The sequence below is a fragment of the Fringilla coelebs genome, assembly GCF_963513975.1.
Source record: "Fringilla coelebs genome assembly, chromosome: 16".
NCBI classification, from domain to species: Eukaryota; Metazoa; Chordata; class Aves; order Passeriformes; family Fringillidae; genus Fringilla; species Fringilla coelebs.
The window spans coordinates 1614929-1641084 of NC_140042.1; the positions used below are offsets into that span (position 1 = coordinate 1614929).

At 51.6% G+C, this 26156-nt stretch overlaps 1 protein-coding gene across 3 annotated transcripts in view; it reads right to left on the minus strand.

Annotated features, from left to right (window-relative positions):
• The window catches only part of LMF1 (lipase maturation factor 1), a 134163-nt gene that overhangs the window by 9644 nt on the left and 98363 nt on the right, over positions 1-26156 (minus strand). For all 3 annotated transcript variants that reach the window (XM_084216176.1, XM_084216175.1, XM_084216174.1), the window contains exons 5-8: positions 19520-19688; positions 15911-16064; positions 13577-13760; positions 6046-6158 (exon numbers count right to left, since the gene is read on the minus strand). In XM_084216176.1, the coding sequence (XP_084072302.1) occupies positions 6046-6158; positions 13577-13760; positions 15911-16064; positions 19520-19688 (620 nt within the window). The remainder of the gene's footprint in view (positions 1-6045; positions 6159-13576; positions 13761-15910; positions 16065-19519; positions 19689-26156) is intronic.

Consider the following 26156-nt stretch of genomic DNA (forward strand, 5'->3'; position numbering starts at 1 on the left):
TTTTATTCCTTTGGATTGGGGTTTTGGAGCCTTTCTGGGTGGAGAAATCAGCTTGAGGGTGATCAGCGTGGCTCCACATCCTGGTACTCCATCCTTCCATCTCATATCCATCACTTTATCCATCCATCCATCCATCCATCCATCCATCCATCCATCCATCCATCCATCCATCCATCCCTCCTTGGGATGCCCACAGCCAGCAGCAGTGACTTTGGGAAGGCTTTGGGAAGCTCCCAAGCTCCTCTTGATGCCATTTAGGAATCCAGCTGTGCCTCGGGAATGATGCATGAGCCGAGGAGCTTTAACACCCCCTGCCCTGAGTGCTCCCCACACCCTTCCACAGCTAAATCTGAAAGAATAATAATAATAAAAGCAGGAAGAAGAGGATTTTTGCCTTTCTCAGAGCCATCCTGGAGTGTTTCTGCCGGGGAGATTTTGGAGCAGGGAGCGTGACTGCCCCAGCACCCCCTGCCCAGCCAGCCTCAGCGCGGCTCTGAGCGCATCTGTTTTCCGGCTGCTGCGGGAGCTGACAGCAGAGCAGGTTTGAAAGCAGTGCAGAAAGAAACATTCATCAGTGTCAGGAAACACTCTGGGAGCTGCCCATGCCGCTGGATCCGGGGGTTTGTCCCCCTTGATGTAGGACATGCTGACAAGGGCCGGAGCGGCGCCCGCGCCGGGAGCATCGCCGGCGTCGCCGGGCGAGTCCATAAAATACCCACGAAATAAAACTGTCAAAGTCGTGTCAGTGCTCATTTAAACCTGCTCTGCTCCACTAGGAAAATACAGACCCTGCTACTGAGCAGGGCACCGCAGCTGTGGGATCCCTGGAGCAGAGGGAAGGTCCCTCCTGCCGCTGAAATAATGAGGGGCGGCTCCGATGGATTTGCCACCAGCGCTGGGCTTCGGGAGCAGGGCAGGGTGAGGGGCTGGAGAGAGCTGCACCCAGCCCAAGGGTGGCTGCCAGCACTGCCCAGCTGCTCTGCTCCAGCCCTGCTGGGACCCAGGATTGCAGCACAAGAAGGATTCTCCTACAAAACCATGGGAATATGGGCTGCCCAGGGAGGTCTGGAGTCCCCATCCCTGGAGGTGTCCAAGGAATTCCTGGAGGTGGCACTCAGAGCTCTGGGCTGGGGACAAGGTGGGCATGAGGCACAGGTGGGACTTGCTGCACTTCAAGGCCTTTTCCAGCCTCAGTGATCCTGGGATTCTGTGTCCATCACACCCATCATGTTTTCCAGAGCAGCTGGGGCTGTCCCTGGATCCCTGGCAGTGCCCAAGGCCAGGCTGGATGGGGCTGGGAGCAGCCTGGGACAGTGCGAGGTGTCCCTGCCATGGCAGGGGTGGCACTGGGTGGGCCTTAAGGTCCCTTCCATCCCAAACCATTCCATGACTCAATGACTCTGAGGATGAAGGAAGATAAACGGGAAAAGGGGCCCTGAGTGGAATCTGGGGAGCACAAACCTGCATCTCACCCCCCCAAACTCTGCCCTGCAGCTGCTGCCTTCATTCCAGCCTGGCCCATTCCTGCACTCCCTCTCTTCCCTGCTTTCTGAGGCTGGGAAAAGCCAAACAAGGGCTGGAGTGTTATTCCCACAGGCTTTCCTTTGCAGGAGCACAAAATTCCTGTTAATAACGGAGTGTTACTGAACAGCCTCATCCCTGGGGGTCCAGGGAGCCACTCCAGGATGATTGGAGATTCCCAATTGCTGCCTGACTGCTTTCTGGAATTCCCAAAACATCCCCACCTCCAATCCCAGATCCACCTCCCAAAAATGCTTCAGAGGCTGATTCTTTGGCAGGCTCCTGCTCCCAGCAGCCTCCACCTGCCCCTCTGATGCTCGGGGGTTTTTCCTTCACTAAGTGGCTGCAGAGCACTTCCCAAGGTGGACCCATCTTCACATATTCCTAAAATAAATGTGAGAAAGGTGGAGAACCTGGAAGCCAGGAGGGAATATTTCCTTGCCAGGCTCAGGATGTAAAAGCTGCAGTGTTTAATACCCACTGGAGCCCTTCATTTCAGGGCTCACAGAGTTTACAAGCTCCACCAGTGTTTATAACCTGCCTGGGTGCCTCAATCCTGGAATTGTGGAGTTTTCCAGCTCCTCCAGTGCTGCTCCTGCTCCCTCTTCCTGGGATTCAGGGAGGGACGGTGCTACAAACTCCCATCCTTCCAGGGCTCCCAGAGTTTGTGCAGTTTTGGGGCTTCCACAAAGATCTCCTGTCAGCTGGAAGGGATCCACAGATCTTGGAGACTGAGCCTGCAGGAGATTCCCTAATTCCTGCTCTGGAGAAACAGCAACAGCTTCTGGAAGGTCAGGAAAGAGCTGCCTGACCTCACCAGGATGTCCCAGGTACTCTGAGAAGGATGAGAAGGACTTGTGGGGATTTACTGAGCAAACACAAGCTGGCGGCACCTCCTGGATCCCTGGCACCAGCTCCCATTTAAAAAATGGTTTTAAACTGAAGGATTTGATGGGATATTGGGAAGGAATTCCTCCCTGTGAGGGTGGGAAGGCTCTGGCACAGATTCTCAGAGAAGCTGTGGCTGCTCCACCCTGGAAGTGTCCAAGGCCAGTTTGGATGGGGTCTGGTGGAGGATGTCCCTGCCCATGGCATTCCAAGGAGATGGAAAACCCTCTCTGCTGTGAGGAAAAGGGGATAAAAGGGGACAAAAGGGGACAAAAGGGGACAAAAGGGGACAAAAGGCTCCTTTGGGCAACTTCTGCTCCAACAGCGGTGCCAGGAGAGCTGTGGCACTGAGAGAGGAGGGGGGACTGAGCCACCCCAAGACCCCTCCTGCCACCACCCTTCAGGGCATCCCCAACAGCCCCTGGCCCCGGAGAGAGGCCAGAAGAGCTCACAAAACCCAGCAGGATTTTCAGAGGGAGGTTTTGCCCCCGGCAGATGCCCGGCAGCAGCTGCCCCCAGCGCTCTCAGGAGCCGCTCGGATATCAGCCCCTCCTGCCAGCCCCCAGTGGATGTGCTAAAAATTAGCAGCAATATTGCACTGCTTGGGATGGGGGCCTAAATCTCCCAGACAGCTGTAATTAGTTCCAGAGGGTGCAGCTGTCTCCCTGCAACAGCTGAGGGGTTCCAGGGGAAAAAAAAAACCCAAGCCAGTGGTGGTTTCTGTTAGAATTAATGGCCTGCCAAGGCAAGGAGGGCTGGGAGAGGGAAAGAAAGAAAGCAAAACATGGGGTGTCTTTTTTGGGGGGACTTTTTGGGGTGTTTTATGTTGAGGTTCCCTGCTCTGCTGTAAATCAGGTGGTGGGAAGGCCAAATTCATCAAGGTGACATTGCTGCAGCAGCGCTGCTCTTGGCCTCTTGGAGGGAGGGAGCATAAATTAATTCACCATGAATTAATTCACCTTGGCCTAAACTGAGGGAATCGGGGCAGTTTTGGGGCTGGTTTTTAGTGCTGCCGATTCTGAGGCTCCTGCAAGGTCTGGTCCCACAGAGCTGGAGCATCCCCAGGGCAGCTGATCCTCCAAACCCCCTTGGGAAGTGGCACAGTGGGGTTTTTCCTCTCTGGTTTTTCCTCCCTGGATGGGGTAGGAAGGGTGGGACAACACCAAGGGCAGAGCAAACTGTGGGGGGGAAAAACCCAACTGGCTCCAGATGGATCCAAGGCTGGAATTCACCCTGCCAAGGAAGAGAGATCCCATGGCCACCAGATTTCCCAGCCAGCTTGGGATGAGCTCTGCCTTCCCTGAAATACTGAGGGGCTTTTTCCCCAAAGAAAACCCCTTAAACTTCCCTTCAGGACTGTGGAATTTACTTCTGGTAATAGCTGAGAGATCCTTTCCACCTAATCCCAGTGAGGCCTGGATTTTCCAGGAATTCCCAGTCCCTGCCTGCTCCCAGCACTGCTCCAGAGCCACCTCTGTCCCTCTGGGGAGGGTCCAAACCCCAAACTGGGGCTTCCACAAAGTGCAAATATGACCAAGCTCTTCCCATGGCTCGGGCTGACTGCACAGATCCCAGCCCAGGTATCAAGTCCAGTCACTTTTAAAAGGGAAATAAAATAAAATCCCATAAAAAAGGATCCCAAATGCCCCATTCCCCTGTGCTCCAAAGCATCCTAAGGGAAGCACCAGCTCCTCACAAACACCACCACTACAAATCCAGCTCTTCACACCCATGGTGGGGCTTTTCCAACAAAGTGCTACTTTAATTGGAATAAAAATCCTGAAGTGACCATGATTTAATATCAGAGACACCAAACAGACCCAAAACCCTGGAGTTTTTTCTCCCCTCCTGTGGGCTAAATCTGATTTTTCTTTCCTTTGATTGTTGCAGCCTTTTCCATGGTGTGTTCAACACTTCTTAATTTCTCAGCCCAAGCCCTCCTGGTCAGATTTATGAGGGCTGGGCTTTTATGAACTATCCACTGCCCCAGAATATTTGGGAAATCCACATTCCCCAAACATCACCAGCCTCGAGGTCCAAGCTTCCCACTCAGCCAGGCCCTCAACAATGCCCTCATTTTTAATCAGTCACCTGTTTCTCATTTGAAGTTTATCACACTTGAAAAAATACTATAATTTCTTGAGTTGTAAAGAGCCCTCCAAACTTTGGTCTCTGAAATTTCATTTCGAAGGCATTAACTCATTCTGAAAGTCCCTTGGCTATTCAAGGTGTAGAGTTTCCATTAACAGAACAAACTCCGTGGAGGATGGAGTGCAAGGTTCTTATGGAAAACAGCCCCTTCCCCTAATTATTTAGTCTAGCAGGGAATGAAAATAATTAAGTCTCAAAATTCCCTTTGGAGTGGAGGGAGGGGGGAATAAGGGGAGGAAAATTAGGAGTTTTTTCCACCCAGCTACTGTGGTGGGAATGAAGGGATCCTGAAGGTTGGGCAGCAAATTTTCCCCTCCACCTGGATAAAAGTCCAGGATCATGGAATTGCAGGGTCAGGGATGGTTTGGGATGGAAGGGAGGTTAAAAATCATCCAGTTCCATCCCCTGCCAAGGGCACCAGGCCACAGAGGGCAGAGTTATGGGATTTTGGGAAGGAATTCCTCCCTGGGAGGGTGGGCAGGCCCTGGCACAGGGTGCCCAGAGCAGCTGTGGCTGCCCCTGGATCCCTGGCAGTGCCCCAGGCCAGGCTGGATGGGGCTTGGAGCACCTGGGACAGTGGGAGGTGGTGGGGTTGGAAGTGGATGAGCTTTAAGCTCCTTACCAACCCAACCCATTCCAGGATTTTGGGATTTTTACCATCTTGGGGTTTACAAAGCACCTGGGAGGAACCATTTGGGTAGAAGTGGGAAGTTTTCTGTGCCTCAGCTGGAGGAGGAGTCTCTCTCCTCAGAAGCTCTGGGAGATGCAGTGCCCTAAAGCTGGAAAACATCAGTGGGATCGAGGGGAATTTCATTCCACAGAGCCCTGGGCCTGCATCCCTGTTTGCAGTGCATCCTCAGAGCCTCAAATGGAAAACATTAGCAGCAGCATAACATGGCTTGAGTTGATCCAAAATGCCCCAAAAAATGTTTTCTCAGCTAAAAATAACTCCCTCAACAAAACAGACGCTTTTGGGACAAAATTCCTTTTGTGTAAAACCTCGGAGTTTTCCTCTGTGCCTTTCCCTGGCTGATGTTGGCTTTGTCTCTTCCTTGAAAACACAAACAATTCCAAAATGTGTGTCCACAAACTCAGTAATTCCTGCAGGGCTGTTTTGCCTTTGAAACACCTCAGGAGGTCCCTGGAAGTGGTGGGGTTTGACCTGAGCTCACAAAGAGAACGTGGCAAAAGCCCCAGAGCTGGGGGGCAGGAACCCCAGCAGGAGGGACCATTCCTGGCCAGGAGCAGCAGCACCCAGCCCTTCATGGATCTGCTGGGAATGGGCTCATCCCAAGGCTCCCTGTGGCCCCTCCAGGGGGAACTGAGGTGCTGGCAGCGCTTTGGGGTCCATCAAAGCCACCCTAAATCCCTAAATCCCAGCCCAAATCCCACCTGGGTCAAACACAAACAGGAACAGCCTCCTGTGCACATCCAGGATGGGAACAAGGTGGATCAAGTTCTCCCTTGGGATAACCCCAGGCTCACCTTGGAGGCTCTCTGCCTGCAAAGGGGTTTGTGGCCAGCAGGGACAAGGTCTCCTCCTCCTGGGCCAGCAGCTTCCCAGCCAGGTGGATGATCCATTCGTTCTGCTCGTAGGTCTTGGGGAAGGAAGGAGAAATGGAAGCGTCAGGAACTGCTGGGCTTTTCCTGGAGGGTTACTGGGATTAAAGATTCCTGGCCTTGGGGAGGGATTTGGGTGGGAAATGGGGAATTTCCCAGTGTTTCAGCACATGGCCCATGGGATGCCTGAGGTCCAGACAGAGACTGGCACCCTCAGAGCTTCCCTGGGTTTGTCTCCTCTCATCTGCCAGCTCTGCCCCCAGATATTTGATTTACATCATTGATTTAGCAGCAAACCCCACAGGGGAACCATGACAGCCCATTTACTATGGATAACCCATCCATCCTTTTAACCCCTGGGAAAAGGGTTTGGGGTGGTTCCCTTGTGTTATCCAAAGGAAAACAGAAGAAAGTGGCTTCTCTATTCCCAGTTCCTGTCTCCTCTTTATTTCCTGCTGTGTGATCCATCCCCATTCAATTCCTTCCTCCCAGAGCCCCTCCTGGAGCAGCACAGTGGCAGAGTTTGGCTCTGAATTCAGCTCATCCTGGGGAAGCAGGGATTTGGTCTGGATGATCCTCATGGATCCCTTCCAGCTCCAGACACTCCCTGATTCTGTGATTTCCCTCCCTGCAGGAATCCTGCTCTCTGCTCTCCTTCAGCCTCCCTAACAGCATTTCCCCGCGGTGACTTCCCGAGATTTCCTGCTTTGTGCAGGAGCTCCTGGGTGGATTTTGGAGCGCAGGCAGTAGGGGACACTGTGGGAAAGGGAAAGCCGGGAGCTGTACCTGCAGGGCTCTCGGCAAAGCCCAGCCCCGAGGCAAAGCTGCTGCCGGAGCTCCCCTCCCGGCCCGGTTTGTTATTCCTGTCGCCAAGGGAAACGGGAGAGAAACCGTGGAAAACACCAGGGCCCATCGGGGCAGCTCTACCTCGCAGGGTTTCTGACCCCAGCTCATCGCGATGGAGAGGAAAACCACAGTTATTTCAGCCAAAAAAGCTTCTCACAATGACGACTCTCCCCCTCCTGCTTCCATCCTGCTCCTTCCATCTGCTCCCATCCATCAGGGATGGATGGTGGGGACAGGGATGCTCCCTCCCGACCCCAGTGCCACCTCCTGGGTTCTCAGGGAGGGACAGGGGACAGAGGCCACCGTGGGGCTGAGCCCACCGTGGTGCTGCCACAGCAGGAGGCACGGTGAGCCCTGGGAGCAGGAGGGGGATGCGCCACACCAGCCTCACCCACGCCCCAGGGAGAGCTGGCACCGTCCCCATCCCTGCCCGAGGCCTGGCTGTGTCCCCATGGGCCACTCACTGCCAGTGTCCCTGTCCCTCAGCAGCTCAGGGACGCTGGAGGGGCTCAGGCTGGGATTTGGGAAGGTGGTGCCACCCTGGGAATCCTGGCTGGGACAGAGGAGCTCCCAACAGGCGCCACTGCAGGGATCAAACACCACAAGCGACACCTTCAGCATCCTGAGTCTGCCTGGCCATCCCAGGGCTCTGGAAGATGTTAAACATCGTCTCCAGGAGAGCCTGGGAGGTTTGGGAGCTGCTGTGTGCAAGCTGGGCAGCAGCAGGAGGATGGGAACAGGAACCAGCAGAGATCCCCAGCTGGAGCTCCAGGAGGCCCCCAAACCTTGTGAGCCTGACTGAGGAGCAGGAGGCTCCAGGAAGGTGGGATCGGCTCCCGTGGCCTCCAAATTGTTAATTAGCAGCTCTGTGCTCACCAGAGTTGGACTTCTGGTCTGTAAAGTGTTTTTCTTGTAAAATTTACAACATGTCTGGCCCCAGTGAAGTCTGCGGTGAGAAATTTCCAGGCGGTGCAGCCCCCGCCCCCTCCCGGGCTGGGCTAACGACCCTGCTTAACTCATTACTCTGCAAAGTGATACCCTGCAAAAGGGGGGGAAAAGAGTCCGGGAGATCCGGGCTGCACCCAGGGAAGAGTCACCCCGAGGGGCTCCTCTGTCCGTGGATCTGCACGGTCAGCATGGAAGGATCTGAGTGTGCAACAGAGCCTGAACAGCCCAGGGCAATAATCACAGGAGAAAAAGGAACCCGGGACAGAGGCACACACTGCCGGGAGGTGGGCTGGCCTGGGAGTGGATCTTCAACGAGCACGAGAAGCTGGGAGTGATCCCGCACAGGGATGGATCCCCGGGCTGCTCCATCTCCATCATCCCTATCCAGACATGGACCACAACTCCCTCAGCTGCTCCTGCCCAGCCTGGGCTGCCTCCATACTGGGCTAACTGGGGAACCAGTGACTGCACAGGCACTGCAGGGAGCCCCATCCCTGTCTGGCCCTGCACTCCTGGGGAGCTGCAGCCCCCAGGGAGGAACTCACTTCCCTTGCACATCCCTGGGGAGTTTTCATCCTGTTTTCATCCTGTTCTAGCACAGGAGCTGAACACACACCCAGCCCTTGGCCAGGGCAGCACAGCAGAGCTGAGGGGTCCCACATGAGCCAGTCTGTGTCCATGGACACCCCCTGCAGATCCATGGCAAGGTGAGGGGCAGCTCTCCAGCCAGAACATCCTCAGCTGGCCCTACAGCTGGGACCAGCACCCAGAACCTCCAAAAATCCTATTTCACACACAGCAGAGAGGACTAGCAAAGAACTTGGGGCACTTTTTTGCTAAGCTTTGAACTCCTGATGGGTTTCAGCCTCATGCAGAGCTCAGGCAGACACTTCCACCCCTTTCCATGCCAGTCTCACCCCAAATGCCACTCTGAGAAGGGGCTTTGCTGAGCTCCACTGCCCACTCCCCAGCAGCAGCACTGCCCTGGGACCTGCCTGCAGCTGTTGGCACCGCCTGACCTCCCCACCCCGACACCTTCCCAGGGAATAAACACGGTGTTCTCACCCTGAGCACACTCACTGTGCCCAGCAGAACTGAATAACTGCACAGAACTGAGACCCACAGCTCTGCTAAGGCAGGCACCAGCCAGGAGCCAGAGCAAAGCAGCCACAGTAGCACCAAACCCTGCTGATAACAAAGCCCTGGGAACGTTATCATCCCAAAAAACCCCCAAAAAAACCCCTCTGGAGCTACAGGGAACATGTTCCCAACTGAAATAATAATAATAATAATAAGGAGGCTTTTCCTTGAGCTTTAATTGGTCATCTAATGAAAAAGGGCTGGGGATTAGTGTGGTGTTTTATGGAATCTCAGGGCTGGCACGGGCACAGGAGGAGGTCAGGATGAGATGCACATGTGGGAACAGCTGGAAACTTGGCACAGGAGCCCAGGGCTGTTATTTCACGTGGTTGGGAGCCCTGAGTGGTTTCAGGTCGGAGTCAGGGGCTGCCAGAGGGGCAGGGCAGGTTCCATTTCCCCTGCTAGGGTGTCAGGGGCTGTCTGTGTGTCACAGCTGAGCCACCAGGAATTCCACCATTCTCACCCCAGAGCCACCCTGCTGCAGTGAAGCACCTTCAGCACTGCTGTTTGGGGAGTGTGAGCTGTCAGGAGGAACAATCCCTGCCAGAAAGGAGGCCACAGTTAATGGCACCCTTTGCTTTATGGAATTCCAGCCCACCATCGCTTGTTCCCATCCTGCTGTCCAAGGAAGGTCCATTCCATCATCTCCAATAACCCCATGGAATCATGGAATGGTTTGGATTGGAAGGGACCCCAAAACCCACCCTGCCAAGGGGAGACATCTCCCACTGTCCCAGGCTGCTCCCAGCCCCTCCAGCCTGGCCTTGGGCACACCCAGGGGCTTCCCAGCTTCTCTGGGAATTCTATTCCAGCCCCTCCCCACCCTCACAGGGAAGAATGTTTTCCTATTTTCCTCCCTTTTTACTGTTAGTTTCCCAAAGGCACATCTCCAGCCCAGTGTGCATTGCTCACTAAAAGCCATCCCTCAATCCATCCCATCAGAAAAGCCCTGGGAAAGCAGCTGCTCCCTGAAGGAGGCAGGAATAAAAGGCTGCAGGAGAGGGCAGAGCAAGACTTTGGGAACAGCTCCTGGGTCCCACCTCTGCAGGGAAAGGCCACACCTGGCACAGCCCCTGGGTCACCTCTGGCTGGGGGAAGAAAAGTCCCTTTGTTCCAGGGTGGTGCCTGGGCTGTGCCACTGGACAGGAACTGTTCCCTAAGGCAAGGATTTCTCCAGGATTTATCTGGATTTACCCATGGCATGATAGGATGTCTGCCTGGGCATTCTGGGCACTTCCCTGGCACTGCTGCTGCCTGGAATTCTGCATGGCCACAGGGAGACAGAGATCCCAGGGAGAAGGAGGAACCCAAACCTTCCCTGCACAGGGAGCAGGATGGGAGTGAAGTGAGCTGAGCCTGCCTGTGGAGAAGGGGAAGGAAGGAAATGGAGGAGGTGAGCTGGGTGCAGGGAGCACTGAGGGTTGATGATGACACCCACTCCTCCTCCCCCGGGCAGATTTTCCCTCTGAGCACCTTCTGGCTGCAAGGCTGAGACAACAGGAGGCTCCAATCAAATATCTGACGAGAACATGGACCTGCCTTCTCCAGAAATGGGGTTACTTTGCCTCAGCTCTTCCAGCTCATGCATAACCTGAAGTTTCCATCACTCTCTGTGACCTCCCAGAGCACCAACCCTGCTGCTGGAGGCTCTCTCTGCTCTCAGGAAAGCAGCTGAAGGGTTTTTATAAATATCTTCATCTCTGGAAAACACACACTGCATCCCAGAGCATCCCAAGCTCTGCTCCACAGCAGGTTTCACATCCCCAGACTTTTGGAGCAGCTTCAAGGAACCACCCAACAAACACTGGGCTTTAAATCCAATCTGAGGGCAGCAATATTTTGTTATTTTGGAGCAGTTATTCTTTGGTGAGCACCAAGAGGGTGCCTTTGTGGTGGCCATGCAGTCCCCAAACAGAATAAATACCCCTCATGCCACAATAAGGAAGGGAAAAGCCTTTCCCTTGGATTTTCCTTTTCCACTGGTGGACAACAACCCTTTGGTATAATGAAACATCCAGCTTCTGTAGAATCCACAGCAGCTGAACTGACCAGCTCAAAGCCCCAGAAGCATGAGCAGTATTTTGTTTTCTGGTTGTTATTGATCAGTAATGCTGAAGCCAGGAACTGGAATGATTTTCCTGCCAGCCCAGCTCAGTGTTGGGCTATTCCTGAAATTCCACCATAAACCAGAAGTCAAATAATTACAGGAGGGTTGGCATCAGTAGCTGGAGCACAGATAAGCCTTTAACAATAACCCAGCATGTTTGTGCACCAACACATGGAAGTGTCAAGGGGGGAAAAGTTACTCCTAATACTTCACCTCAATTTTGTGGGATTAAATCACATTCTGCCTTTTCAGCCTTCTCTGAGGGTGGGGAGGTGCTGGCACAGGGTGCCCAGAGCAGCTGTGGCTGCCCCTGCATCCCTGGCAGTGCCCAAAGCCAGGCTGGAAGCAACTTCCCAGTGAATCCTGCAGCCAGCCCAGGCTGGAAAGCTCCTGGGGGATTCGGAGCTCGTTTGTCAGGTGCTGATGAGGTGCAAAGAGGAGCCTGTCAGGAGCAGCACAAGGGATGGGAAATAGCCTTCCCTCAAGTCCGGGGCTTTTCCACAGCCTGTCAGAGCTGGGAATGTCAGCCCTGGACCTGGCCACTGCCAGGGAGGCGCAGACAGCCCTGGAGCCGCGGGAGAGCGGTGCCAGAGAAACATCCCAGAACTTCTGGGAACAAATTCCGGCTAATCCAGAGGCTGGGCTCGCTCGGCTTTATGGGCTCTGTGAGCTCCCAGGCGGGTTTTACACAACTCCTCCGGCTTCTCGAGCTCCTCCTGCCCTCCCAGCTCCTGCTTCTCCTCCTTCCTGCTGCTCCGGGGGACTCAGGGTCCAAACAACACCCAGGGGTTTCTCTGCCTGGGCAGGACAAGCAGCCCAGGGAGGCAGCTGGCAGCAGATCTGCAGCTCCAGCCGAGCCGTGGCCATTCCAAACGGGATTTTCTTCCCTGCTTAAGCAGGTATTTACATGCCTGAGCATCCCAGCTCACTGCCCTGCCCGGGCAACTCGCCTTCCCCCTGTTTTCCACAACAGTTCTCCTCATTCCTACTGCTTTCCACAAGAGTTATTCCCATTCCCACTCATCTCCACAACAATTTTCTCCATTCCCACTGTTTTCCACAGGTTATCCCATTCCTACTGCTTTCCATTCCCCATTCCCACTGTTTTCCACAAGTTATTCCCATTCCCACTTTCCAGCCTGCCACAGCAAAGAGACCTTCCACACTAATTGCTGCTAATTAGCTGCTGTGGAGAGACACACCTTGAGAGACCAACACTCCCAACAGGTGAATGGGAACACTTGGGGGAAAGCTTTCAGTGAACTGAACACTAAAAATAATGGATGGAACACTAATAATAATGAAATAAACAGTAATAGTAGTGAGTTACACACGAATAAGAATGAATTAGGCACTACAAATGACGAATTAAACACCAATAATATTGACTCTAACAGTGAGGATGCAAAGAGGCTGAGTTATTTCCTCTTCCTCCTCCCAGGTACAGCAGCACCCCTCAGTGCAGCCCACACTCTGCTCTGCACAGCAGCACCCGAGTCCCATCCTTCAGCTCCAAACCTCAGATCCCTTTATTTAAAACCTTCAGGACATTTCTGCCCTGGGCAGAGCTTTTTTCACACCTCAGAAACAAACCTGGGGGAGCTGATTTCTCCCCAGAGCACAGCCTGACTTCAACCCCCAGCTCCATCCACCCCCTGCACCTTTCCCTAATTCCAGGCACTGCTCCTGGCTGCACTTTGGACCTTGGCTGAGGTTTTCCTGAGGGATAAGCAGCCCTAATGCAGATTAAATGAAATTCCAGCACACACAAACCAGCAGGGTAAATATCAAACCATGGCCTGATGTCAGGGCCCAGGAATCCCAAAGGCTCCAAAATGAGAATAACCACAGGGACAGCAAACCCAGGGGCTTGTGGCAGAGGGAAGAAGATATTCCAGGAGAGGATGCAGGGGCAAAGAGAAAAGCCTGGGGTACTCTGAGATGGGTTTTCCTCGTGCCACTGCTGTCAGTCAGCTCTGGAAAACCCAGCCCATGTCACATGGGTGAGATTTGCAAAATAAGCTAAACAAGAATTAACGTTCAAGTTCCCCCCTTATTTAATTTCTGGCTGTCCCCTGTTTGCTGCTATCACGTGGGGGCAATATTTGCAGGGCCCAGTGTCCACGTGTGGGCAGGTGGGGAATGGGAGCTGCTGTCCCCAAGGGTGTCCCCAACAGGGATTCTTGGCACTGCCAAGAAACCCTTAAAAAAATAAACCCCTCACATCCAATTGCCAAGAGTTTCATTACAGTAGCACAGTCCTTTAGGAACACAACCTTTGTTCTTGCCTTTTTTTTTTAAACATAATTAACTCAGCCACTGCTTCCAACATTCCCCTGTGATCCCAACACGTAGTAAATCCATGTAATTGCTTTTTCCTGGTCAAGGAAGGCCCAGGCTTTCAGAGGCACCTACCTGGAAGGCAGCAAACCACATGAGCCAGTCGAGGCGATAGTGGTAGGGGGAGATGAGGCACGGCCTCCTCCTCAAGTCCCCAGGCTTGCACTTGAACTCAAACTCCTCCCAGACTGCTGTGGGGTCCTTGGGATCCAGGCTGGACGTTCCCTGAAGGATGACTTCTGTCCTCTCCTTGGTGATGCTGCGGGGTACAGCAGGATGTTGTTATTTGGCTCAAATCGTGGAAAGGCATAAAATCACAGAAAGGTTTGGGTGGGAAAAGCCCATCCAGTTCCAACCCCAACACTCCCACTGTCCCAGGCTGCTCCAGCCCGGCCTTGGACACTGCCAGGGATGCAGGGGCTGCCACAGCTGCTCTGGGAACCTGTGCAGGAAGGAAGGAGAAGGATTTGTCCCCTTATCTCAGCTAAAGCTCTGGTTCATGAGAGCCCACGAGGAACACGAGTCACTGGCCTGGAGGCACAGCTGGATCCAGAGGCTCTCTGGATCCTGGCACCTTCCTCTCTCCGGCAGCAAAGCCAAATTCCCTCCTCTGCCTTTTACCACCTGCAGCTGCTCCAGCCCCAGGGCCAGCTGGGGTCCACAAGGATGATTCCTACAGGCCAGGTGGGGCCGTGCTCCTGGGTCAGAGCAGCTCATCAGAACTGCCCTGTGCCTCAGCTGCAGTGCCAGCACGGAGCAGTGGGAATGGCAAACTGCAGGCCATGGAAACACCACCCTGGAGTCCTGGCTGAGCTGCCAGAGACACCCACCTGCCCCAGGAGCTGCTGTCCATGCTGAACACAGAGCCACAGAACCCTGCCTGGCAAAGCTCTGCAGCTACAGCACCCTTGGGATTTTTTCCTACTTTGATTTTGTCTCCTCCAGCCCAAGAAAACTGAAAATTTGGGAACACACAACCTCCACCTTCCACCCTGATGGCTCCCAGGGAGAGATGCTCCCAACCTAAGGAATGCTGAGCATCTCCTCTTATAATTGTTGCCTCCATTGAGGAGATCTGTGGATTCTGCAGCCAAGTTCCATTTTATCCCCTGGGCTGAGCTCTGAGCCGTGGCCAGCTGCCCAAGGCTCAGGAACACCCTGTAAATCAGGGACACCAAATTACCAATAAAAGCCTGCTCCTACTGTGTGATCCCAAACCTGTCAGCTTTCACATCATCCCAGACTCATTATAAGCTGCAATCCTCTTTTTATTGGTTTACATAGGCTGGAATTACCAACATATTACAGCAGCATTTCAGCACATGCTCTGTAGGGCCTGGTAACTGCTGAAACAGAAACCAAGGGCTGGAGAAGAAAAAGGACAACAGCCCAAAGAAAACAATCTCCTGGAGCTTCACCACTCCAGCTTTCACAGAGCTGCAGGGCTTATTTCTCTCTCTCAAAAAAGAGAGGAAATTTTGGCATTTTCCACTAGTGTTCATGTTTTTTGTATTTTTTCTAGGTTTTTTTCTGTCCACAGAAATTTCTGCTATTTGAAAAAATGAGGAAAAGATTATATTCATTTGATGTGTCCTCAGCATCTCCAGTGCTTGTGGTGGGACTCGTTCCTCCCCTTCACTGGGGAGGCCAGACCTTTAACAGCCAAGCTGCTTCACCTCCTGCAAATTACATTTATATTTATATTTATATTTATATTTATATTTATATTTATATTTATATTTATATTTATATTTATATTTATATTTATATTTATATTTACAGGTATAGTTATTTATATATCTATTTACATTTATATTTATAATACAATGAATTTCCCAAGCCATACATTAGAAAAATCTGCTACCAAGAGCTGCTGTGGATGCTTCCAGGAGGGAGAGCAAAGGAATGCAGGGGAAGAGAAGCTCACCAAAATAAAGAGGTCTGGGGATGGTGAAGATATGCTGGATGAACTCTCCTATGGATATTTTCATCCTGCTCTTACATTTGCTGTGTCGATGGAATGAGCTGACTCATAGACAGCTCAGAGAAAATAAATTCAGTGGGAAAGAAACCTGCTCCTTTTCTCCTTATTTCTCATAAGCAGATAATCCATAAATTGGAATTTAGTGGGAAAGGAACCTGCTCCTTTTCTCCATCTCTCTCATAAACAGATAAACCATAAATTGGAATTTAGTGGGAAAGGAACCAGCTCCTTTTCTCCGTCTCTCTCATAAACAGATATATCATACACTGCATTTCACAGGGAAAGGAACCTGTCCCTTTCCTCCATCTCTTTCGTGTTCCAGGCCTGCTGGAAGGATTCCTCTCCAGGCTGAAGGCACACAGCAGGTCTGGCTCTGGAATACCCTGGAGGGAGCTCTGGGATGCGCCAGACAGGCCCCAAGGTACCTCCCGAAGGCTCCATAGGTGTTGACAATCCTGAGGGCGTTGAAGGAGGTGTTCATGACCTGTCTGGAGCTGAGCAGGTTCAGCACCACCGGGATGCTCAGGTAGGTGATGAGGAGGCCCAAGGAGATGTTCAGCACTCTGCGGACACAGGAGCCTGTGGGGGACACCACACCAGAGCAGAGGGAGGTGATGTCACTGCTCTGCCCCCATTCCCCATTCCCATCCCCATCCCCATTCCCATTCCCCATTCCCCATTCCCTATTCCCCATCCCCTCCCCATCCCCATTCCCCATCCCCATCCCCATCCCCATTCCCATTCCCCATCCCCATTCCCATTCCCATTCCCCATCCCCATTCCCCATTCCCCATTCCCCATTCCCCATTCCCCATCCCCATCCCCATCCCCATTCCCATTCCCCATCCCCATTCCCCATTTCCCATTCCCCATTCCCCATTCCCATCCCCATTCCCCATTCCCATCCCCATTCCCCATTCCCATCCCCATTCCCCATTCCCATCCCCATCCCCATTCCCATTTCCCATTCCCCATTCCCCATCCCCATCCCCATCCCCATCCCCATTCCCATTTCCCATTTCCCACTCCCATCCCCATTCCCACTCCCATCCCCATCCCCATCCCTATTCCCATTTCCCATCCCCATTCCCACCCCCATTCCCATTCCCACTCCCATTCCATTCCCCCTGTGCCAGCCCCCCCTTGCCACAGCCCCTATCGCTGCTGCCATCTCCCTTTCCCTAAACAGTCAGAGCAAGGGCTAAAAGCAAAAATGTCCAGAATGTGACATCAATCATGGCTTTAACACAGGGGAAAAACCACAGCTGGCACCTGCACCTTGCTCGGGGTCAGCCTCCTGCTCTGGGAGCCCTGGGGCTGCTCCTGCCTCCTCCTGCTGCCCCAAGCTCTCCCCACCCTCAGGGCTTTTCCCTGTGCTCCTGGAGGAGATGAGTGCTGCTGTGCTGTGTGGGATGGGGTTGGCTGGGCTGGATCCCAGGCCACGATCACACAAACAAGCAGAGGTGACCCCCGAGGGGCTCCTTCCCTCATGGCCCTTTTCAATTTATTTAACATTAACAGCCAAAGGATCGGATTCAAAGCAACTGTGTGGAGCTTTCCCCTTATCTCTGCAGGAGAGGGATGTTTATTTGAACCTCTCTCAGAAGCTATTAATAATTGTTTAGTCTGAGAACATTTCTGGAGAACCGTTTGAATCTGGCCTTCCCTCGCCCCCTGTGCTGCTGGGCATGAGGCTTTGGGGCATTTTTTGGGTGTTTTCAGATGGGCTGAACTTCTTTCCCTGTAATTCAAGAGCAGGTACAGGCACAGAGCCTGCCCTGGCTCCTCAGCAGTCCATGGCCATGCAGGGAGGGTTCTCCTCCTGCCTCCAGGCCCTTGGGGGCCACTCAATCCGAGAGAAAAAGGGGTTAATTCAGGGAAAAAAAGAACCTAGCTAGAGCAAAACGTGGGGACAGGAACCAATGGGATCTGGTTGGGAGGTGGAGACCTCAGTAGGAATCAAACACTTCAAGGACTGGCCTCAGAACATCAGGATATGGCTGGGGGCTCTCCTGTCTTCTGCTTTTTTTGCCCAGGACTGAGGGTTCCCCTGAGCCCCTTGGCACCCTCCAGCAGCAGCTCAACAGCCCCTGCTTCCTGAGCAGAGAAAACACGCAGGAATTCCAATTCCCAGGATGTTACAGACATCCCACCCCTCCTGAGGGTGGGACACAGCCCCACCCAGAGTGGGATGGACGCCCTGGCTCAGCCAGCCTTTCTGGAGAACATCACAGAAAAGGTGCAAGTTCCTCAAAACAGGATCTGCCTCCCCCTCACAGTGACTCCCTTTGGCTTCTCCTCCCAAAAACAAGGTGCAGCCTTGGTGTTGTTTGGGCTTGGAGGCATAAATGGAATTGGGAGGAAAGTCTGAGACTTTCACAGCTTCTAAAGCAAAGCTGCAGGAGGGGAAAAGGCTGTTAAAAGATTTATTCCAGTGAAATATGTGAAATAAAAGACAAAATTTAACGAAGCTGCCTTGCTGGACCTCCCATTTTTGGTTAATGAGCTGCTTCTTGGTAGAAAAGACTGGAGACAGATGCTGCCTCTTGTTGACATTTTTCCTTCCTCTGACAGATGTTTGGGATATTTAACCCCAGCAGCTGTGATTGTTGTTGATATTACAGGCAATTTGTTGCTTATATGCGGTTTATAAAAATGCTGCACACACCACTCTCCATCTGTTCTGCAGCCTCACGAGAAACGTCCCAGCGCTGCTTCTCCTGGATCGGGGCAGCTTGGAAAGCGCCCCTGGAAGGGGAAATCAGCCACCTCGAGCCCTTTTTTCCAGTTACAACCCCCCTGTGTTTGTTTTTTCACATCCAGGGGATGAGCAGGAGTTCTCCTTCCTCCTCCCTGGCTTGGGAATTCTCTCCCCACCACGATGGTGGCCACGCTACCAGTGGTGGCCACCAGCAGCTGCTCCTTCCACCAGCCCAGGCTGCTCCAGCCCCAGTGTCCAGCCTGGCCTTGGACTCTTCCAGGGATCCAGGGGCAGCCCCAGCTGCTCTGGGTACCTGTGCCAGGGCCTGCCCACCCTCCCAGCCAGGAATTCCTGCCCAATATCCCATCCAGCCCTGCCTGCAGCCAGTTTAAAGCCATTCCTTGTGTCCTGTCTCTCCATCCCTTGTCCCAAGTCCCCTTCCAGCTCTCCTGGAGCCCCTTTAGGAACTGGAAGGGGCTCTGAGTTCTCTCTGGAACCTTCTCTTGAAGGAGAGCAAGTGAGGAGAGCAAACAGCTTCCAACCCCACCTCAAGTCCCACTGTGTGTTTTATCCTTGACTTTAAAAAGTCAAAATTAAAGAAAAAAAACAACTGAAAACCCCTCTACTTAAATCATGCAACTTCACATTCTTATTTTGAGTTCGAGTCACTGGGGGCAGAGCAAGGATTGACTTAAGAGCTGCAGCTGCCTGGACTTGCTGTGACATTGATCCTGCAGAGGACATGTCCCAGAAAAAATGTCCCCATGGCAATGTCCCCACAGACCCTCACCTGTTACCGTCATATTTTTTTCTGAAAAATCCCTTCCCCAGGATTTCTCCTCCTGGGAGGCTGAGAAGCCTCAGAGAAAAATGAAAACAATAATGATCTGATTCGCTTCTCCTGTGCTTTGCTGCTTTGGAATGTGGTTTGGACGTTGTTTACCAACTGATCGTTGTTTTATTCGTTTCATGTGAATTGTTTTAACTTAATGACCAATCACAGTCCAGCTGTGTCGAGGCTCTGGAAAGAGTCACGAGTTTTTCATTATTATCTTTTAGCCTTCTGTCTGTATCCTTTCTCAGTTCTTGAGTATAGTTTAGTACAGTTTTAGTATAGTATTCTTTAATATCATATAATGAAATAATAGATTAGCCTTCTAAGAACGCAGAATCAGATTCATCATTTCCTTCCTGCCGCGAGAAACCCTGGCAATCCCAGACTCACCAACCAACCGCCAGCCTCACATCCTGCCAGCAGAGCTTTGCTGTGAAGGTGAGACCTTTGTGGCCAGGCCCCCCCAAGTGCCCCTTTTCCCGCTCTGGGGTGACTCACCCAGGGCAAGGCTCCGTCCCGGCGGCGCCGGGCGCTGCAGCCGCGCCGCCCGCTCCCGCAGCCGCCAGCCCAAGAGCGGCCCCAGGCTGGCGTCGTCAAAGCAGGCCAGGCTGGGCACCACGGTCAGCCAGTTCAGGAAGCTCAGGTTCCCACTGATGATCAGGAGCACCTGGATGGGGAACAAGCAGCAGAGAGCGTTGGGTGTCCCGAAATGCCAGCCCAGGCGCGGAGGGGGATCGGAGCATCCCGAGGAGGACACGCCGGGGTGGCAAAGCCTTCCTGGGAGCCTGGGAGCTCTGCCTGTGCTAACAGCAGGAGGGATCAGCCAGGGCATGGAGTGACAACGTTTCCAAAGTGCCTTGATTCCAAAGCGACTGGATTTCCAAAGTGATTTATTTCCAAAGTGACTCGATTTCTCAAAAAGTGACTCAATATCCAAAAGGACTCAATTTCCATAGTGACTCGATTTTCACAGACTTGATTTCCACAGTGACTAGATTTCCAAAATGACTTGTTTTCCAGTGACTTGATTTCCAAAGCGACTTGATTTCTAAAACGATTTATTTCCAAAGCGACTTGATTTCCAAAGTGACTCGGTTTCTCAAAGTGACTCAATTTCTCAAAGTGACTCAATTTCCAAAGTGACTCAATTTCCATAGTGACTCGATTTCCACAGTGACTTGATTTCCAAAGTGACTCGATTTTCACAGACTTGATTTCCACAGTGACTTGATTTCCAAAGTGACTTGTTTTCCAGTGACTTGATTTCCAAAGCGACTTGATTTCCAACATGATTTATTTTCCCCAGTGCCTTGATTTCCAAAGTGACTTGACTTGATTTCCACAGTGCCTCGATTTCCAAAGCGACTTGATTTCCAGTGCCTTGATTTCCAAAGTGACTGGATTTCCAAAGTGACTTGATTTCCCATGGGAATCACCCACTTCCTGCTTATTCCAAGGGATCCGTGACAGCAACGCTCCCGAAACCCTTCAGGAGGAAACCTTGGAACTTCTAATTAAAGAGCAGCGTTAAATATAGAAGTGTGCATTTTAAGAGGCGTTATTTTGTTTTAATTTTAGCTTTTATTGGCTGTTTAGGAGAATATCTTGCATGTGGTCTCCCAAAATACCACTCCACAGTACGAACATCAAGAACACAGGGACAGTTTCAGCCTGAGGACTTTCAGCCACTGTTCTGTTGAAAAAATCCATGTTTTCTCATTAAAAATGACAACAAATAAATGCTAAGAACATGTGATTTAATATTTTATATGATTGGCACCATGGTTTCTGACATGGTGATTTGTAAGTTACAAGTTTTAAAACCCCAGCAGGACTCTTCAGAAAGTCACAGACTGTTAAAAAAAGGAGAGCTCTGAGCAGTCACAGCAAGGAACAAAAATCCTAACTATTATTTAGTTAAAAAAATAATAATTTATGCTGAGTTGCATAATTATGAGGGGGAAAAAAAGCGATTTCTATCTGAATTCCAGACACATGTTGGGTCCTGGAGGGGAACATGTTACAGTTGAGGTTTGGGGCTTGCTCTGTGACCTGAATGTGATTTAGCTCCATGCATATTAATCAGCCTGGCTTCATTATCACACCTCTCACTCTGCTCCTGTTCCGAGGTGATTTCGCCTCGTGCAGTTGCAGTTGTGTTAAGAAAATCCTCCTGTGCTTTGCCACTTCTGGTTCCCAGCTCTGCAGGAGCCCCTGGGTGGTCCATGGGAGGGTTTTTTTTCAGGAGTGATTCACCTCTCTTTATTGCTTGGAAGTCAGGAGCAGGAGCTCTTATTTCCAGCAGCCCTGAAAAATCAGGGGATTCAAAAATAACACGAGTTTGGCGTTCTCTGGGCTGGGGTGGAACTGCGGAGCCGACACATTTTTAATTTCAGCGCTTCTGGCTGAGGCTTGGAGCTCACACCAGCTCCTGCTCACACAGGGCTTGATGGAACCATGGACCCCTCGGACCTGAAGGACAAACCTCAAAGGAATTCCTGCTGCAAAGCCAAAACATGGGGTTTGTCAAACATGCTGGGGGGTGGTGTCCCAGCACGTGGCCTTGTGGCCATTGAGAGTGACTTTTATGTTATTTCATCATCATCATCATCATCATGGAATGGAATGGTTTGGGAAGGGATCTCCAACTCCTCCAGTTCCACCTCCAACACCTTCCAGTATCTCAGGGTGCCTCTAAGCCTTGTCCAGCCTGGCCTTGGACAATTGCAGGGATGCAGGGGCAGCCACAGCTGCTCTGGCAATCTGTGCCAGGGCCTGCCCACCCTCCCAGGGAACAATTCCCTATTCCCAACATCCCATCCATCCCTGCCCTCTGGCAGTGGGAGCCATTCCCTGTGTCCTGTCCCTCCATCCCTTGTCCCCAGTCCCTCTGCAGCTCTCCCGGAGCCCCTGGCAGGGGCTCTGAGCTCTCCCTGGAGCCTGCTCCTCTCCAGGTGAGCAATTCCAGCTCTCCCAGCCTGGCTCCAGCCCTCAGGGCATCCCTGTGGCCTCCTCTGGAATTGCTGCAGCAGCTCCACGTTCTCATGCTGGTGGCAGTGCTGCAGTGAGAGCCACCAGAGCAGAGCAGAGCAGAGGGATGGACGTGTCCATGGCACCGTGGGTGAAGCTGAGCCCTGGTGTCTCCCAGGATCCCACTGGAGCAGCACCTCCCAGGATTTAGGGATCCACTGCCACCCAAAGCCCAGCAGGCAGCACGTATTTCTCCCCAAATCCTGCCTTTGCTCTGCAGCTTCCATGTGCTGCTCCCTCAGAGCAGAACTGTGCTGGCTCCAGTTGGATGTTCAGTTTAGGATGGATTCCCAGGGCAGATCCCTGCTGGAAGAGCACAGGGAGCTTCCCTGATCCTTCATCAGCTGCTCGAGGAGGGAGAATTCACCCACACCTCCCCCAGCAATCCCAGCCTTTGGCTCACATCACCTGGACTTTTCCAGGCTCCAACCAGCACCAAACCCAGCTGGATCTCCAGACCTCCATCCTCATCCATCCTCAGCCTTGATTTGTGCTCCCGGAGCGTCCTTCCCTTGCTGGACAATATTGAAATCCCAATTACACCAACCAGATGGGATCAACCCCTGTGGTGATTGGGAGAAATTTTTTATTAAAGCCCAGTATTAATCATGGTAATTGGGGAGGAACTTTGAGGTTATAAAACTACAGCATGTCTAATGAGCGAGCTCCTTCTAGGAGGAACTGAGGGTTTTAATCTAATAATGTCACTTTTATGGATTATGACTGGAGTTTTATGAAGTGTGATATGAAATACAGTGGATTCATGGCTCTCGCTGGATTAATTTGGAAAAGTAGTTTTCCTGGTTCTAGGCCCAAAACCAATTATTGCTCCCATTTCTGTCCCCTGCCCCGTTACCAAACCCCTCTGTCAGAAAATGGGCACCTCCAGCCGTAACTTTTTTACAGGTTGGGTTTCTTTGTTTGGCTGGGGTTTGGTGTTTTTTTCTTTTTTTTTTTTTTTGAAACCCCACATTGTTACAAAAATCCAGTAGGCAGAGGAAGCTCAAATTCCATGGCACAGGCTGGATATTTGTCCAGGAGGGACAAAAACAAGCTGGAAACTCTTAAACACAGGTGAGGGCTATGTGGAGCTTGTCCACAGCATGGAGACAGGATCACCTCACTGGGGATCCCTGATATCGAGCCACTGGCACAGAAAAATCAAAACTGGGATGTGTGGAAGGATTATAAATCATTTAAAGGGAAAAAGGAAACCTCAAGAACCATCCAGTCCTTCCTGCTGCCCCAAAGTAGAGTCTAAAAGTCAAAGTAGAGTGTGTACCTGCACTGGAGTGTGTTTGTTAAACTACTCCTAGAAAAATATTCAGGTATGTAGTTTTCCCCAAAAATTTATCATAGGCACAGATAAAAACACTCCCACGTAGGGAGGCACAGACTGCACCTGAAAAAGTGCCCATGGATGGGTTTTAAGTTTTTAAGGAGCTGTGGGATGCAGCCAGGACACATCCATGGCAAAGACCAACCCTGTGGGAAACCACATGGATGGCAAAAGGGGCTGGGGGATTGTCCCTGTGACCCCCCTGGGGTGGGTGTTCTTTGGAATCATGGAATCACTGAGGTTGGAATTACTGAGGTTGGAATCATGGAATCACTGAGGTTGGAATCATGGAATCATTGAGGCTGGAATCATGGAATTACTAAGTTGGAATAATGGAATTATTGAGGCTGGAATCATGGAATCACTGAGGTTGGAATAATGGAATCATTGAGGCTGGAATCATGGAATTATTGAGGCTGGAATCATGGAATCACTGAGGTTGGAATAATGGAATCACTGATTCTTGGATCATTGAGTCTAACCATTCCCCCACCACAGCCAAGGCCACCACTGGCCCCAGGTGTCCCCAAGTGCCACATCCACATGGCTTTGAAATCCCTGCAGGCATGGGGGTTCCACCCTGGGCAGCCCGTTCCATAAAGGAATTCCTCCCTGATTTCCAACCAGGTGCAAACCCAAACACAAAGCAGAGGGTCACTTACTCCAGTGGCAAAATGAGGGCTCTTTAGCTCTAGACAGCAGCCAGGATGAGGAATCCCACCCTAGGCATTCCCAGCACCTTGGTCCTTCCCAAAAGGCTCCAGCCATGGAGGGTGGAACCAGCCCTCAGCTCCTTTCCCACCAGGCATGGCAAGGAGCAGCTCTGGATTTGGTGAAACCACAAACACCGTTTTCATTTGCCATCTATGCCTCAGAGCCAGGATTATCCCCTAATAGCAACACACAGGAAAAGAGGGATTCAGGAAAAGCATTTTCCAGCCCTGTAGAAATAATGCTGGTTTGAGGTTTAATTACAGCCTGGAACGGGCTGTCAATAGGCACCAATCAATAACTCAGTCACACAGAGCTCCCCTGTAATTAACACTGGATGGTTATTGAGTGATCAGTAATAAAGTGGAACACCATCAAGAGTAGAAAGTGAAAGCCTTTCCCAGAATATCCTCCTCCCTACTAATTAGGACATTTTTAGGAGATATGTGGGTTCGAAATTCCCTCTGCGAGAAATGATGTGAATTAAACCCTGCTCTCAAATCCTGGATCAGCCCAAAGTCACATGGAACTGTTTATATTCTTTGATTGAACGAATGCTAAAACACTTCTGGCAAAAATGCTTCTATTCCCTTTCACCATCCAGGCGCTGCAGGCTCCTTTGAAAATCACTTTTTCTGCAATATTTAGAGGTATTTAACAATTGGCAAAGTCAGAGCAAACCCATTTTTTTGGGAAGGAGAGAAAGAGAACACATCAGAAAAAATCTATTCTGATAGTGAACATCTTCTCTAGTCCAGGTCTTGGTAAAATTTGGATGAAGTTGGTATTAAAGACAGAGTATGGGGAAAACAATGTTCTTGGGAATAAATATTGATGGGAATGCTGAGCATGGCCAATCTCAGACAGCCCTGGCACAGGGAAGAGGGATCTGTGTCACAATCCCCTTCCAAAAGAATTCAAATCCAAGGTTTTGGTTCCACCAATTCACAAATGGAGACATCTGCAGCAGCTGGGCTGGGACTCTGCTCCCCAGATTCAAGCCCAGCACGGATTCAAACCCATCTCTGCCTTTTCCAGCTAAAAGGAAAGGACGTGACCACATCCGCAGGCCCAGGGAAAACGCAAGGAAAAAGTCAAGGATGTCACATCTGATCAGCCTGACAGCGGGCTGGAGAGCACTGGTGGCTTCCCTGATTTGGATCTTTCTGCAGCTCCTTTCCTTGCCTCGTTAAATCCCTAATTTTGGGTAACTTTAAGCTCTCAGCAACATCTGCAGTGAAATATTTAACTTGGGTTGGCTACTCGGTGTCACTGGAAGCCAAGGCTGGGTGAGTTTCCAGCTCTGGGATGACCTGGATTTTTCCAGCAAACCAAGAGCACATTTAGGGGGGAACACACGGAGCTGATCCCTGAGCCCTGAGCCCGTGGGCTCCTGAGAGCCCAGCAGAAATGGGAAACAGTTGTGACTGAAAAACACCAGGAAAACCCAGCCTGGTGCTGTGTTTGGGGCTGGGCAGCATTTGATTTTAATAAAGCCAGGCTGCAAAAGCCTGGAGGATAAAAAAAGTGAAGGACTAGATGTAAAAATTTAATGGAAATGGTAAAAAAAAAAAGAGGAGAAATGTGAAGGAAGGGCAGAACAGCCACCATGCCTTGGCATCTCTGTCGGTGTCTCTGCAGCAAGGCTCTGTCCCAAATCCTTCCCTCAGCTCTGCTGGAAAATGGCTCCAAACTGTGACAAATCTGGGATCAAGGAATATCCTGAGTTGGGAGACACCCACAAGGGTCACTGAGGTCCTTGGTGAGGACGTGCCACAGGTTTCCCAGAGCAGCTGTGGCTGCTCCATCCCTGGCAGAGCCCAAGGCCAGGCTGGAAGGGGCTGGGAGCGCCCTGGGAGAGGGGAGGTGTCCCTGCCCATGGCAGGGGTTGGGAATGGTCACTGAGGTCCCTTCCAGCCCAAACCACTCCAGGGTTCAGGGATTCTAAGCCCAACTCCTTGTTGTAACCACGCAGCTCACTAAAACACTTAAATTTTATTAATTTTTGGTAAATTTTTCTGAGGTCAAAAGAAGAAAAAGCAGGAAAAAAAGGCA